The following is a 16,827-nucleotide window of genomic DNA, read 5'->3' as shown; positions in this document are numbered from 1 at the left end:
TACATCTAAATTTGATTATTTTTTATAAATGATGGCAGTTATGAAAGTCAAAATCTTGTATCTTTTTTATTCCTTTTTATAAAATTTTTCATTTTTTAAACACAGTATTTGAAATGCCTTTTACATTAACTTTATAAACAATAAATAAATAAATACTATATATATATATATGTTTCATGTAAATGGAATTGAAAGGGATCGAAAAGAACCTAATGAGAAAAATTCTTTTTTTAGCTTTATTAGAAATTAAAACTGGCCATATAATTTATATTAGAAATTCTTCGGTAAAAGTCCATCCTTCTTTGTCAATCGTACTAAACAATCATCTGATTCACCCTGTAAATGTAAGTTTAATATAAGATTTTGTTATATAATAAGACTAGTGTATATTTACATCAATATTACAATAATATATTTGATTTAATATAATCAAATAATATTATGATTCATTGTACATATTTATGGTTGTTAATTAATAATGTAAAACTTTTGTCAAAGTAGCCAAAGTGATACTATTAATCAAGTCATGCAATTGTTTATATATATATACACAGAAATAATTTATACGTACCATACGACGGATTGCTCCACAGATTGCGTACATCTTATGAGTGTCAGTCATGCGTCCAGTTTCTGGATCGACGTCAGCCAATGTCAACTGTATCGATGCATGATCCTTAGCGTGGATTATACGATTGCTCGCAGAGCTGTAATATAGAGAAATATCTTCAAATATATTTTTTCAAGGTAAATTTTATGCTTTTTACAATTTTTTCTGTTTTTCTACGGACACATCTATCTTATTTTGTATACAAAGATATAAGGTAGAAGTATTGTTTACTAAAAAGAATAAATTTATGGAAAATTCAACACTCTCTGTAATATCTTTAACCTAATACATTTAACCTCACTTTATAGACTGTAAATTACTATTTATTATACATTATAAAATCGAAACATTAATATTAAACTTTATCAAAGAAAAGCGCGTCGATTTTCTTACTAAATATTTCAATACAAAATTTCACATTTCTGTTCTTTATAAAATTTACAAGAATTATTCGTAACCGAAATACACACGTGTCTTACCATTTTCGTGGGATGTACAAATCAACCAGAGTTCCCAAATCGTTTTCCATTTTTTTATAACTGTAATAATACCGTAACACGGATAATTAATATATTCTTTCTTTACGCAGGAAAAATACAACTGTGTCAATTATTTAGCAAAAATTTCTCGCTTATAGTTGGCGTGTGTTCCTCTCAATATGGCTATCGAACGAAAAGACCACCGGATATATTCAATGACCGATGGTACTTCACCGATAGAGTGGTAAGATTCAAAAAGGACAAATGATTTAAAAAAAAAATAGAGTTATATTTTATTTCGAGCTTTATTTTAGAGATTAGTATGATAAAAGAACATTTATTAATCTATCTCATATTTTTCTTTTATCATTATTGAAGGCGGATCAAGGTAAATTTCTAAGAAAAAGATGAGAGTTTATTCTATGTCAAAACACCGGAGGGTGCTGCCATCACGCGGGAATTCGTGGCAACCGCTACGTGAAGAACGCGGGGTTCAATCGGGGCATAATTCAGGGCAATTCGCGGGGACGATTCGATGTCATTCGTGTCTGTGGAACGACAATGTTGGGCGTCGCGTGTGTCGTGTGGTGCTACAAAACGGACCGCGGTAGAAAATCGCGTTCAGTAGCGGAGCGCGCTGCGCACCGGATAGACGGTCGGTGATCGCGTTCGAATGCGCGCGAATGCGGAACATACGCTTGTTACGTACGGTACGTACATACATATGACCGGACGAGCGATGCACCTCGTGCGTTTTCCGCGGAAGAGTAACGAGTGAATTGATCGGCGCGCAACGACCCGGCCGCGGGTTCAACATGTCCATGAAGGTGAGTGTCGCCGAGATTCGCGGTTTATGTCATCGTGAGCAGTCCGCAGAATGATTTTTCTCCTCTAACCCATCTCGATGCTTGGCGTGTTTGTCTCGAAAAAATTGCAAAGTACATTTATGCCACAGCGTTTGGCATCAGACATCATCACCTTTTATGCCAAAACCACGAATGTGTAATTTTATAATGCTGAGTTATTGCAATTTGAAAATTTAATTTGCTGCGAAAAATCTTATTTTTACTCTTGTAATTCCTTCAGATTATTCAAACACTATGAATAATATTTGTTACATTAGTATATTATGTATCATTAATACTTTAATAAATATTATACATTGGTGATTGTGGCACAACATTTTTGCATGTTCGTCGTTTCGATATAAGGACGACGATATACATACAAAGGAAGATTTAAAATGCACATTTTTCACATTCTCCCAGTGTTATTGTAAATTAAATTTAACAGAATTAACATTTGTATATTAAACTAGTATTCTTATTTTAATATACATTGTCTCGAATGAAAATTACACAATAAAATATGGTAATATACAGGGTGTCCTAAACTAAGCATTTTAGAGAAAAACGTTTTGAACAAAAATTGTATGGTTTTGAGGGGAACATAAAATGGTGTCATTGGTATGACCTTGGATGGCATCGTTAAGGTCAAGTCAAGGGCACCTTTAATTTCTTAAACGGAACCCCCTATTTTTTATTGCATATTCTTATAGCTTATGTCGAGAGCTTTCTAAAACACTATAATAAAGTATTTTTTCATTAAATACTTTTTGAGTTATTTTGTATTTTAATCTGACATATTTTGATATAAAAAATTAAATATCTTGTAAAATATTTAGTTTTCGATAATCTTACCGTAATACTTTTATGTACAGAATAATGAGACAAATCAATTAGTATAAAAAATAATTGTTTTTAAGAAAATTATTTACAATGTATTTTTTTTTTTTTTTGCTGTATTTTTGCCCTGTATTTTTAGTATATATTATTTATTTTGTTACACTAATCTCGAATATAAAAATTAAAGAAATTTAATCAAATTTCTTCAATCGTAACATAATGGTAAAAAGGATTAAACATTTTACTACATTGAGCTTTTCATGTATAATAACCTCATAATTGTCGTCACCTTACGTTTATCATTATTTTGCTTTCATCTTTTTCTTTTTTCTTTTTTGATTAGTCAATTGTTTTTCGCAGAAAAAAACGAAATAATTCTTTTCGATTAACCGTTGTTCCGAATATATATTTTGATTGTTATCTGTCATTCTGTACGTCAAACACGATTCGCGTGTTACTCGAGTAAAACGTACATGATATACATATATTAAATATTAAATGTATACCGCGCAAGAATATACGTCTTATCTTTTATTAGCACGTTATTCCTGGTTCTCTCGACGATGAATGGGCGCACCTGCGAGTGCGATTAAAAATGAAAGGCGAAGTTGTCGCGCCACGAGGCGCCGTTTAACCACTTCCTCGTCCAGATATTTTCGCAAAAAACTGGTCGCGGAATATATTAGGGATTTGGGATTAAAACAGATTGTACTGCGTATTAAGTACGATGATTTTCCATTGGAATATCGTACAATTCAAGGACATCAGATAATTTAATCTATTAACAATATTTAATTAATGACTGGATTTTATTAGAATAAATATTATATTAACGTTATATTGTTTTCATGACGTATATTACATAATATTGAATGTAGGGTTTAAAGCTGGTCACACCGACGTCACATTGTGTGTGCGTGTGCGAACGCTTAATAGCTAGTTAAATTTGCATTCTTTATCTCCACATGATTTTACATCAGATTTTTCGAACGTATTACTCGACAAATTCGCGGTTGATAATCATGAAAATTTTAAAACAATAATATTTTTACATTTTTCTCCAAAATATCTCTTGGTATTTATAAATTTTGAATAAAGCTGTATTAATTTTTCGAGACACACTTTTATATTTCTCTCTATAAAAAAGATTATATACAAAGATTGATCATGCGATTCTGCGCGTGTCACGGATTACGACAGATGAACGAGTAAAATTACAGATGTGTATGTCGAGTTTTTACAAATCCATTTTTGGGGAGGAAGAAGTAATATAAAGAAAACAGACAAAGATAGATGAAGAATGCAAAAGCAAATAAACTGCGGTTAAGAATGTTAAATGTTGAATGTTGAATATTTAATATTTAATGTGTATTAGATAACTCAGAGATTTATTTCAGATTCAGTATTAACTTAACTTTATTTTGTTTTATTTTATTATATTATATTTTATTTTAGTTTATTGTATTTGGACAGTTTGGTTATTAGATTGTTTCTATATTGAGTGTTTTGAGTTTTAGGTATTAGTTGTTAATTTTAAATTTGTCTGATTTTAATAATTTGAAGTTATTGTTTCTTTGTATATTTTATAGCAATTTCAGTTTTAATCTTGAGTTTGATTTTAATTTTGATTTTAATTTTGATTTTAATTTTAATTTTAATTTTAATTATGATTTTAATTGTGATTCTAATTTTAATTTCGATTTTGATTTTAATTTTAATTTTAGTTTTAGTTTTAGTTTTAATTTTAAAGGTAATGAATTAATTAATTTCAAGTTTTAAGTTTCAAGTTTCAAGCTTTAATTTAATTTAATTTTGATTTTATTAGGTGTACAACTTTGCTTCCGCCATTTTTTTTCCGAAATTCGAGGCTTTATTGTAAAAAACTGGTTATACATTTTGAAATTGCTTGTTGAGTCACTCCCAATGATCGTGCCAATTCTTTTTGACTTTGACTCGAGTCTTCATTAAGTAATGCCTCCAATTCTGCATCTTCGAAAACCTTCTCTCTTCCACCGCTACGCCGATCTTCGACGTGAAAATCACCGTTTTTGAAGCGTTGAAACCACTCACGACACGTTCTTTCACTAATAGCGGCTTCGCCATAAGTATTTGAGAGCATTCGATGAGCCTCAGCCGCAGATTTCTTCATATTGAAGCAGAAAATTAAAACCTCTCGTAAATGACGAGAATTTGGCTCGTAAACTGACATTTTCAATCGAGAATAACTTTATGATGCAGACACAAATCGACTAATGTTTCTATGGGGTTATGTTGACAGATGCCCAAGTTTATCGCATGACGTCTATGATCTATTTATTTCGACCACTACTTACCGCTAAAGCCATCTATAGGAAAACGGCGGAAGCAAAGTTGTACACCTAATAATTCTAATTTTAATTCTAATTTTGATTGTGATTTTAATTTTAATTTAATTTAATTTATTCTAATTATAATTTCAAGGTTGAGTTTTGATTGGAGGATTTTAAATATGTTAAATTGTAAGAAATTTTAAGAATTTTTGACCATTAATTTATTGTGGAAACACAAAAGAAACACACGACACAACACAAGACACAAATAAACAAAGACAGAATGACAAATGTAAAAACTGGAAAACATCCAAAGCCGCAAGGCACGGATTAATATATAAAAATAATAAAAAATAAATACAAATCCATATTTTTCCTGTTCGTAGAATTCTTCGAAATATTTCGGAGCAAAAGTTTTGTTAAATCATAAATCCGTGAGAATGGCTCGATACGAATCAACCTTACGAGAGTAACACAAATACATTCTCGATATTCCACGAGATGTTTCCTTCCTCTCTGCTTGAAAAGTTATTTGTGAGATAACTCATGATCGACTTATCTCGTAAACAGTCGAAAGCGGGGATTTTGATCATCATCGAAAAACTGCGAGGATATTTGCGCTGAAGAAAATGCGTTTGCGTTAAAATCAATGAGGGTAATAAAAACCGGACACTTGCCGAAAATTATTGATCCCATCGAGGAGGATCGAGAGCATTTTTTTGAGATTATGAAGAAGCTAAAAATATATTTGTGACTTGAATGGTTCCGACAAGCCACATGCATATTCACGCGGTTACATTAATATTCTACTATATATGTCCTAGTTTATGTTACATTCCAGACCGAATTTGGTATAGAAATGTTTATCCTTTCATTATTTCGATGCGGAGTTGGCTCGGATGTATACGAAAATATCTTTTGATGAAAATACTATTGAGAAAACATATCAAAATGATCGAAGTAAAAGTCAATCAATTGAATAATTTAGTAAGTAAGAATCTAGTAAGAATCTAAAGAATTTAAAATTATCTAAAATTTTTGTTAAACTTTCTTATAATTTTTTAAGATTTTTAATATCTTTCTAAGTTTACTCTTTATTGATTAATAAATTTTAATTTAAAGAAGATGGATATCCGTTATAACTTTAATTTAATGATTACGATATATTCAGCAAACGTATTGAAATGAACTTTTAAATATTTTCTGACCGGTTGTATAGATCATAATTCTTTCCAACTGTAACTACCTTACGTAAGTTCAAGGAAATGAGAATTTCATTAGCATGTTTATTAACTTGTTTTTTTTTGGGGGGGGGGGTTTTCTAGAAGGAGTCGCCTTGGGATGTGGAGCTGCATCTGGCGGCGGCACGTGGGGACGCCAAGCGTCTCCGTGTTTTATTGGACTCCGGACGCGTCCACGTCGATTGCAAGGACAAGGTCAATAACATGATATAATTTTGTTCTTTTCAGAAAGTTCGCTAAGCGATCGGAAAAGTTTCGCACAATCGAAATAAGATAATCAGGACAGGCGGACTAAATTTTTTCTTTAGATTGAATTCTCTTTCTTTAAGATACACTAGCTTGGGACCTTTTTGAAACGCGGTATCTGATCAATCAAATATTAGTTTAATTAGCTTGAAACCATATCGGTTTGATTATTTCAAAATCGTATGAGCTTGCCTAGAAATGCATATGATGTTGTCGGAAATCAAGCAGATTGAAGCTCGCGTATTCTGATTGAAATAGCGAATAATGTTACAATAAATCGAAAATTTCGTGGTAAAAGCGACGATTTTCTCTCCTCGTTGTCAGTTGGTTGATTATGCAAACGATGATGAAGAGCGAGCAACGCGCGAGTAACTTTGTACTCTTCTGGAAAGTGGTTTATTAGATCACGCGCGGACACTAATCGTGCCACTTTTCCACCTGGAAGCCAAACGCGTTTTACCAGCGAGCTCATCCGAATGAAATCGTGTCACTGTCAGGATCGAATCGAGTCGTGATTTTGTTAAGCCGGCAAGCATAATAATATACTTTCTGTCCGTTCGAAATTCCAATCGAATACCATTTCGCGAATCTTCATATTATTTATAGCTTAACGAGATATCCGACGTAAAAATGATGTAAAAATAAGATATTATAAATGTAAAGGATACACTTGTAAGATTTATTTTACGAGATTTTTTATAATTTACAAAAATAATGAGGTCTTTTTAATTACATTTAGAAAGTAAAACATCAATTTTTTCAGCTATAATTTTTTTACTAGAAGAAATAATTCCTATTTTGACGTATTATCATTGTTATATATACATACTACATGCTAATTGCGTTAATAGACTCAGGACACTTATATCTTGATAGCTCGTGAGGATCGATTAGAAAATGTATGGCGGCATACATTCGCCGGTAACGTTCACCGGTAGAGGAAAGTTTTCGTGACCAATTGAATCTTCGTAACAAGCGTTAAGTTTTCTAAATGAGGTCATTTTCTTTTAGGATGGAACGACACCTTTAATTTTAGCTGCCGCCGGTGGCCATATCGACGCTGTGACCGAATTGTTACACCAAGGAGCGGATTCTAATGCCAAAAGACTGGTAAATCTTGATCTTACGACAAAGTTTATATATATGTCAGGGTTGGGAAAGTTACTTTATAAAAGTAACTCGTTACCGTTACCGTTATTTTTTCTAAAAAGTAACTCGTTACCGTTACAGTTACTAAAAAGTAACGAGTCGTTACAATTTCCGTTACTTTTTTACAATACAAACTAATAAATTATTTTGCATAAGAAAAACTTTTAAAAAATTGTAAGCAAGATTTCATTCAAGGTTTATTACAAAATAAATGATTAAATTTTATCGAAATTCTTTATTAATTTTTAATAAAATTTGTTGCTCCATAGTATCATCATTTAAATGCCCTCTTTGTGGTGTTAATACAGAGCCACCGATGCTAAACATTCTTTCTACGGATGCACTGCTTGGTAGAGCTGTATTATATTTAATAAAAAGTTTTTTAAGTTTTGGATAGTCGTTTAACATTTCTATATTACAATTATTTGATTTTAAAAACCGTTGCAATTCTTCTTGTTCAGATTCATTTTGCACCGTTTTTTGCTCAAAAATGAAAAAATCATCGTGATCGTCAGATTTTCCAGCTTTTGAAGAATTTTCAGTCGATCGGATTCCCAATAAATCCTCCAAGTAATTTTCAGCACGTTTTCTTTTTTCTCCGGTTAACCAGTTTAACTTAAATTTTGGATGTAAACATGCTGCTATTATTAATTCTTTTGTTTCAAATATTGTAAGAAATTTAAAATCAAATATAGTAAATTAAGCGACATTGTTTGTTTTATTGAAATTAATACTTTTGAATCAATAGTTTAAAATAAAATAATATTTTTCAATTATAAATCCTTATTTAAAATTAAATAACATATGTTTAATCAAATTAATAAATTACCTTTTATTTAAACCTTGCTGAATAGCTTCAACTAATGAATGGCAATCTATAAGGTCAGATTTATTGAGATTTTCTAATTTTCGTTGCAAGGTACTTAGAACTGGTAGTAAATGAGAGCTCTGCTTTTCCGAAAAGATAAAGCTCTCATTGGATATCGCGCGTCGCGTCATCGCACTGGTCTGCAAGAGCCATAAGTTGATCAATCACATTCAAGCATTTTTACAACATAATAAGAATGCTAATTGGTCGATTTGCTTACGGCTTTATGGTTAAGATAAAAATTTTATCACGCACAATAGCAAGAATAATATCTTAAATAAATCAAAAAATTTGAAAAAAGTAACGATAAAAGTAACTGTTAAATTCGTTACTCGTTACCGAAAAATGTAACGAAGTTATTTTTTCCGTTACAAATAAAATTTGTAACGCCATTACCGTTACAGTTACCGAAAAAAAGTAACTGTAACGGCAACGGCGTTACAAGTAACGCGTTACTTCCCAACCCTGATATATATATATATATATAGAACGATCTGAGGAAGAGTGAATGAAATACCTCTCGCGAGTGTGTAATAGCACGAGCGCATCTATTGCCTTATTCTATATGACTAAAAATCTATGTTTAGCATAGAAGGAAGATATATAACTCGTCTATTTTAAAATATTTTTTAATTATTCATTGTTTGATTAATTTATTAATTATTATGAAATATTTTATATTATTAATTTATTTAATATTTTTTTATATTTATCGCTGTTATTGATTGTAACAAGAGTGTTATCAAACAATTTATCTATGTCAAGCATTGATTATTTCTTACCAAGATCATACGAAATAATCATTTATGAGATAAGCGATATTCTGTTACACTATGTGTAGAGAAAAAATTTTTCTACGAAAGCATATCATCGAGCAAATTGTGTGCAATTTGGAGTATTTATTTTATAATTATTGCAAAACGTATAAGATTATTAGGTTGTAATCTGTAGCTGCAACTATAAAACAGTTGTAATGACGTGATGACATGGTGATGAAGCATTTAGCTATTATTTTACCACACTTATTATCTTTGATCTACAACGTTGGAAAAAGCAAGGAGATGTTCCGTTATACCTTATATCTTCAGGATTGTGTGTTACTCTATTTCTTTCATATAGATATAATCGTTATTTTTATCAAAAACGGTATTGAGTAAGATCTTAAGATTGCATGCCAATTGAATTGCAATTGCAATTAAAGAAAGAAATATTTAAGTATTGTATCACGAATAACATGTGATAAGCATTGTGAAATTAATTCTTTGACCAATTGATTTTTTTGTCACAGCAAAAATTTAATCGCATTTTATAATTTTTTTTCATATCTTTTATAATTTTTTATATCAATTTTTTTATATGTTGATAATCAAATTGTTTAAATTAAAATATATTAATGTATTTTTTTTTACATTAAATGACACGCGAAAGAGAGAGATTTCTATAATATTTATATTCTAGAAACTTAATCTATGGGGAGTTATTTATTTGTAAAATGAACAATGCCTGACACTTTCACTAACAATAAGACAAAATTAAGATTCGTTGAAAATTCTGTCTTTTCTAAAGAAACTCAAATTTGACAACTTTTTTATTAAGAATATTATTTTACTTATTTTTTCGTTGTTTCTCGAAATAGAATTTGTAAAACTTCCTGGAGTGCTACTCCCCTTGCAACGCGTTGTACCTTTTTTAAATGCATGTAAAGAGTCTCAGCGCGAGACATAAAAAGCTCGTCGCGTAGCATGTCACGCGAAGAGTACCAGGAAGCTGTCTGGCATTTCTTTTTTAAGTGCCTCGTGAAGATTTATCGTTAAACCCACGCTTCTCTCTCTCTTTCTGCCTTGCTGTCTCGTGTACCCTAAAATTACGGCATTGTATGTAAATCGATTACAAAACTGCCAGCGTTCAACCAAATGACATCGCACTGTATCTTAAGAAGTAAAAGAGCGACAAGATATAGAAAGTGTGTGTATTGTAAAAATTCACGATTTTTCCCTCAATATTAATTTTTGTGAATTATATTACAGTAAATGTTATTTATTTAATTATTTTTTGTAGCATAGAAAATCTGATGTAAAATATTTCAAAACTTATGATATATATTTCATCTAATCTTTTTTATTATAAAAAGAAATCACAAAAACGCAAACACTTCGTGATTTGTGTAAAACAAATTCTAGATAATCTCCAATCTCGCGCTTGACGCGATTACTTATTATAGGCACGATAACGAGAGAATGATATACGAGTAAACGCGCTCACGGGAATAGAAGTGAATAACATTCAATGATGGAGTTAATCATATATGACTCGTGCTTCTTTCCTGAGATTGAGCATAAACGATGATGATGAGCGGCATTGCGCTCGGCACAGAATTACGCAAACGTTATTTAAAAACCCGTTAAACGTATTCGACATCTTATGCAATCAGCAGATCGAGATCCAGAATCATTTTCAAGCTTGGCTGGAAAACGCGATTCTCTTTAAATTAATGCTCTGGTATTTCAAGACCGTTACTTACAGACGTAATTATATCTTATTTTATTTATAAATCCTTTAGAAGCAACAGTAATTAAACGTAAAATCTTAATCTACGAAAAAAATCATGTGTAAAGCTCTTTTCTTTTCAAATTTAGAAAAAAAATCCGCAGAGAATTTGGAATTTTAATAGCTGTTCCTTGTTGATTCTAAAACGCTAATCTGAGAGAGAATATTTAACGATTTGTAATATAAATATTCGCAAAGTTAGAGACGAGGATCAAATGAAAGAAAGAAAGAGAGAGAGGGAGAGAAAATGTTTCAAGGTTGCTTAAATGAAGTACACGTGAGTTTGTGCTATAACGCTGTATTATAATGCAAGTTCGCGTGATTCTAATAGCAAAGCGTCTGTGTGAAATATGCAACAACGGTAACAATTCAGGAATTATCACTGACACTGTGTATTTATAATCTATTTACACGTATTAACCCTCTTACTTTTTTTCTCTTTCTCTATCGGATGTACTATTATAAATATTGTATATAAAATTAAAAAATCGCACGAGTACGTATGTATGTAATAAAATGCTCATGTGTTATTCGTGAAACATTAGAAAGAATTTCAATAAGAAGGAAATGAATATATCGTATTTCCCAAATTTAATTTTTTATTTATTATATATACATATATACACATATATACATATTTCTTTTAATTATTACATATAATATTTTACAAAATTTTATTTGCCAAATCTTTTGCGGATCTTTGGCAATCAATCATCAATACCTTTTGGATAAACGTAACGTTTAATTATGCTATTTAATCTTTTTCTCATTCGCATTAACTTGGCATTTATTGTGATTTTAAATTTTAACACGCAATTGGCCGCACATTTAATCGCAGAAAAGTTAAAAGAAGAAACTTCTGTAGATGTATCATCTAAAAATTTTCTATGCGCGATTATTGATCGTCTAAAAATGGACAATACTGGCAAGGGTGAATGACATCGCTAGGTCGTCCGACAGTCTCATAAATTATAGATAGGTAGATAGTCGCTCGCTGCAAACATCACACCATGAACGAACGTTAATTGAAGCGATCCTGTAATATAAGGCATTGATCAAAATTGTATTTGATAATCGATCAAGTTTAATATCATCCAGTGAAAGTATCACGCGTCATTTATTATACTGATTATCTTTCGACCATTTTCCGGTGAATTAATCGAACTTGACGCTCCGCGCTCTTGCGAAACGAAAATAACTGACCTTTTGTTGTCCCACTTGGGACCGATGTACAATCGGTGAAATTTGCATTTGTAAGCTATAAAACGCGATACCGCTATGCACACATGCCGAGGCTGATTCAGCAGACATCTCTGGAGTACAATCAGATCTTCAATTCGTATCGGATTTTTCTCTGATAATCAGTTCTAATTTTTGACCGATTAAAATATTACATTTTTTTTGCAAATATCTATATTATTTTTACAAAAAGCCTCAAAATTTATATGTACTAGGTGTACAACTTTGCTTCCGCCGTTTTTTTCCCGAAATTCGAGGCTTTATTGTAAAAAATTGATTATTGCTTGTTGAGTCACTCCCAATGATAATTTTAATTTTAATTATGATTTTAATTGTGATTCTAATTTTAATTTCGATTTTGATTTTGATTTTAATTTTGATTTTAATTTTAGTTTTAGTTTTAATTTTAAAGATAATGAATTAATTAATTTCAAGTTTTAAGTTTCAAGCTTTAATTTAATTTAATTTTGATTTTATTAGGTGTACAACTTTGCTTCCGCCATTTTTTTCCGAAATTCGAGGCTTTATTGTAAAAAACTGGTTATACATTTATGAGGCGTTTTGAAATTGCTTGTTGAGTCACTCCCAATGATCGTGCCAATTCTTTTTGACTTTGACTCGAGTCTTCATTAAGTAATGCCTCCAATTCTGCATCTTCGAAAACCTTCTCTCTTCCACCGTTACGCCGGTCTTCGACGTGAAAATCACCGTTCTTGAAGCGTTGAAACCACTCACGACACGTTCTTTCACTAATAGCGGCTTCGCCATAAGTATTTGAGAGCATTCGATGAGCCTCAGCCGCAGATTTCTTCATATTGAAGCAGAAAATTAAAACCTCCCGCAAATAACGAGAATTTGGCTGACATAAACTGACATTTTCAATCGAGAATAACTTTATGACGCAGACACAAATCGACTAATGTTTCTATGGGGTTATGTTGACAGATGCCCAAGTTTATCGCATGACGTCTATGATCTACTTATTTCGACCACTACTTACCGCTAAAGCCATCTATAGGAAAACGGAGGAAGCAAAGTTGTACACCTAATATATAAAAAGGAATTTACTTATGTTAAATTACTAAGATACAAAGTTCATTCTCACAAAAACTATTTTCGAATATTTTTATGTATTATCTCTCTTAGCATATATTTATCGCTTATATAATTTTTTGCCGATAACACAAAAATCATAAAGAATTTTTGAGCCTTCGAAGATATCGATTTAATTTTGAAATTTTGTTCAACGTCTTAAATAAAAATAATTCAATTATTTTAATTTAACAATTTCAGATATATCATCGTGCATTTGATCCGTCAGGTTGACCGAATATTTCTACGAGTGCCTCCTTACGCATGATTGCACTGACAGTCGAAGCGAAAGAAACGTGTCGCCTCGACTTTTACCGCCAGACATGACAGGTTGCGATCGTCGCGTTATAGAATTTCTGCGGTTTAGTAATGGATAGGTATGTCCCCCGCTTCGTTCGCCACGCACCGTGGCACATGTAACTCCACGCTCGTTGCATGCACCCGCGCGGCCCATTTCCAGACAGGGGAATCCGTTCTGCAAGTTGCAAAAAAGAAAATAAAGTTCACCGCGCCTTGCAAATGGAGTGCGCAGGAGAGCAGAACTCCGAAAGATAAGCGCGATCAAGAATGTAGGAGGAAGAACACCTACACAAGAGAGATTTTAATCTCTTCCTTTCTCATTAAAAATAATGTTAATATCAAACAAAACAATGCGCCACATATCTCGCAAATTAAAGTTTTTAAAAAATAATTAATCTCATTTTTCAGAGAGAGAAAAGTAGAAAAACAGGATAAAGCTTGTCGTTCCGAGAGAAGCTTTTATGGCAGTGAAAGTACATTTTACTCACAACGGGCTATATTTATTCAGGCGTGGGCCTATAGAGATCTGTGCAAAGGGGACGTCAAAATAAATCACGAGATTAAGAAGTTATAATATTTGTAGAAATTAAATCTGTATAGTAAAATAAATATGTAGATAAGAGGGGGATGAACTCTGTTGCAATTTGTATTACTTTCTTCGAGACAGATTTAGGTAACATGTAATATATATAAGAAATCTTTTATAAATAAATTTTGTTACAATTAAGATGTATCATTGAAAAGATTTTAAATTAATTCTTAAATTAATTGTATCAGAAAGAAATCTTTTGGTGAAAAAGTTATGTTACATATCGCGGCGAGAAATTTGGAAATATAATTTATCCTAATATTGATCTGGACGGTATTATTGCCCGAATAATTTTAAGAAATCTTAAGAACTCTTTGCGCGCGTGTTATAAGAAAAAATGATTTAATTTTCTTTCTCAGATTGCTTTCAAGAATTGTGTCAAATTTTGCTGCGCTTATTTGAAAGAGCACTGTGTAAATTTGGCAATTTACTAATATTTCATGCCGTTTCTCGTTTTTAATTTACTTTTTACATATTTCTTTCCGCGCGCTTATAGGATCGAAATCGTATTCCTTCCTCCTCCTTCCCCAATAAAATTTATGTTCCTTCGTGAAAGCGTAACGCCGGATTCTAATTGCTTCGTCATGTAATATCGAAGCTCATATCTCGAAATAAACCAGAAACTCCGATTGTATTTCGATATCGATGAGAGTTTCGAAAATTTACCGCTTCGCGCGCGAGCGCGACATGTGCTTCGTGTAGCGGATAGTCACGCTTTATAACGCGAGTCATTATCTTAAATTAGGTGAAGGACAGATCCGCGTACGTTGTATTGTAAAACGACGTTACGATATTTCGTAGAAATCAATAGTTAAAGACTGCGAAATTTCAGTACAATCGTATTCTGTAAGATTGACGAATTGATTAATAATTGTAAATGATGTTCTATTATAAGGAACACATCTTTCGTAGATAAGACCTTATTTTATCGATCCCCTCTTTTTTCTTTCGTTTCGTCTCGTCTCGCCGATCAGAATGATGGTCTAATCACATTCAGTGTGTTAGCGCTATCATCGTGCTTATCTGTATATAGAAACTATTACGTATCGCTAAGAGTTTTGCGATTTTGCAAACTCCATCTTGGATTTACAATTAGATGGAGTAGTCCACTTAACTCGAGTATCTATATTCTCGAGGAAGAGAAAGAAGAAAAATATTGTCTCTATGATATTTATTTAAAACAGAAATATATATATATAATAAATAAATTGTCTTTAAATAGAAAAATCGAGAAATCATCACAGAAAAAAATCTTTCTCCCCATAAAATTATAAATTAAATTACATCCGTCTAGATTTATATAATTTTTTTTTTAGTGAATATAAAAAATTGTCTCCTCTTAAAAAATATTAAAAATATTCAAGTAAATTGCCCTGTATATTATTATGTACAGTGATATCTATAACAGTATAATCATATATGTGGCATATAATGTAATAATGTTTATATTGTTTCTGCAGACTGGAACAACGGCTTTGTTTTTCGCAGCCCAGGGCGGTTACATGGACATCGCGAGTCTACTTCTGGAGCACGGTGCGATCGTGGATTCGTGCAGTATAGTAAGTGAGAGGCAGCGGCGTGTAAACGAGATCTCGATGCTCTTTAAACACTAATTTATTCTACGTGGATTTCAGGATGGGGGTACGCCGTTGTTTGTCGCATGTCAATACGGTCATCTAGACGTGGTGGAGGGCTTGATAGAGAGAGGTGCCAATCCAAACGCTCACATGAAAGTAAGAGAGCGGAATTTTTCTCTTCATACTGATAAAACTTTATATATCGAGAAAATAAGATCTAACAGGGTAATAATTTATCAGCATTATACTTTAATTGATTTTCATCAAGCTCTGTTAAACTCATCAATTATTTATGTTTCTCATAGCATATTCGCGGTGAGTGATTTCAAATAATTTAAAAATCTATCTTTACGAATAGCTTTAGATTTCTAGAGATAAATAATTATTTTATCAAATGTAAATCTTTCATGTTTTTTATCGAATATAAATCTCTCTCAAATTGAAATATAAATTTCTTCGGCAAGTTAAATTGTTCTTTATAATAAGAGTGTTCATTAAGAATTTATAAAATTGAAGTTTATCGCTATCAGAGCGATTCAACTCGGTTGAAAATATTACTATCGTATGTATGTATTTGAGATAACGGTGCGATATTAATATACGAAAGTTAAGAATTAATTATGGCTTGTTAGGACGGCGCCACAGCACTGTTCATCGCCGCTCAGAACGGTCATCTTCGTATTCTGGAGGTTCTCCTGAACCGTGGGGCGAAGACAGACGCAGCGAGAACAGACGGCGCCACGCCTCTCTGGATCGCGTCGCAAATGGGACACGATCATATCGTTAGAAGGCTGTTGAAAGCCGGCGCCAAAGTCGACGCTACTAGACACGTAAGTCTTGCGTGTCGAGAACCTTCGTCACGTTTTCCATATATTGCAGAAACTGAGCTGTGTTAT

The 16,827-nt window shown here is 32.0% G+C and overlaps 3 protein-coding genes across 4 annotated transcripts in view; 1 reads left to right on the top strand and 2 right to left on the bottom strand.

The window, feature by feature from the left end:
* Positions 1-222: 222 nt before the first annotated feature.
* Rps21 (ribosomal protein S21) lies at positions 223-1,294 on the bottom strand. The gene is made up of 3 exons (XM_070311855.1): positions 1,090-1,294; positions 572-707; positions 223-336 (listed from the first exon to the last, which is right to left on the bottom strand). Exons 1-3 carry the CDS (start codon positions 1,137-1,139, stop codon positions 271-273), a joined length of 252 nt encoding a protein of 83 aa, XP_070167956.1. The 5' UTR covers positions 1,140-1,294; the 3' UTR covers positions 223-270.
* Positions 1,241-16,827, top strand: part of LOC138941891 (ankyrin repeat domain-containing protein 29) — a 17,551-nt gene continuing 1,964 nt past the window's right edge. Inside the window, exons 1-7 of one of the 2 annotated variants that reach the window (XM_070311852.1) lie at positions 1,241-1,333; positions 1,468-1,916; positions 6,412-6,519; positions 7,582-7,680; positions 15,815-15,913; positions 15,989-16,087; positions 16,564-16,761. In XM_070311852.1, the coding sequence (XP_070167953.1) occupies positions 1,905-1,916; positions 6,412-6,519; positions 7,582-7,680; positions 15,815-15,913; positions 15,989-16,087; positions 16,564-16,761 (615 nt within the window). In that variant the 5' untranslated portion in view covers positions 1,241-1,333; positions 1,468-1,904. Of the gene's footprint in view, positions 1,334-1,467; positions 1,917-6,408; positions 6,520-7,581; positions 7,681-15,814; positions 15,914-15,988; positions 16,088-16,563; positions 16,762-16,827 lie in introns of both variants that reach the window. The other variant, XM_070311851.1, reaches the window with a different exon arrangement.
* Positions 13,593-16,827, bottom strand: part of LOC138941889 (lymphokine-activated killer T-cell-originated protein kinase) — a 15,275-nt gene continuing 12,040 nt past the window's right edge. The window contains exon 6 of the mRNA XM_070311850.1: positions 13,593-13,940. Coding sequence (XP_070167951.1) covers positions 13,710-13,940 — 231 coding nt within the window. The 3' untranslated portion in view covers positions 13,593-13,709. The remainder of the gene's footprint in view (positions 13,941-16,827) is intronic.

The sequence above is a fragment of the Polyergus mexicanus genome, unplaced genomic scaffold (genome assembly GCF_030449975.1).
Source record: "Polyergus mexicanus isolate NDT 795.1 unplaced genomic scaffold, iyPolMexi1.0 SCAF_20, whole genome shotgun sequence".
Classification (NCBI taxonomy): Eukaryota; Metazoa; Arthropoda; class Insecta; order Hymenoptera; family Formicidae; genus Polyergus; species Polyergus mexicanus.
Note: the sequence above shows the minus strand (reverse complement) of the source record. Positions and strands in the feature narration are given on the sequence as shown.

Bases quoted from the DNA above. Each gene is read 5' to 3' on its own strand.
- Rps21 (XM_070311855.1), bottom strand. From the start codon at position 1,139: ATGGAAAACGATTTGGGAACTCTGGTTGATTTGTACATCCCACGAAAA. The intron at 708-1,089 runs GTAAGACACGTG...TCTATATTACAG, and splicing joins TTGTACATCCCACGAAAATG to CTCTGCGAGCAATCGTATAA. The intron at 337-571 runs GTACGTATAAAT...TTACATTTACAG, and splicing joins GTGGAGCAATCCGTCGTATG to GGTGAATCAGATGATTGTTT.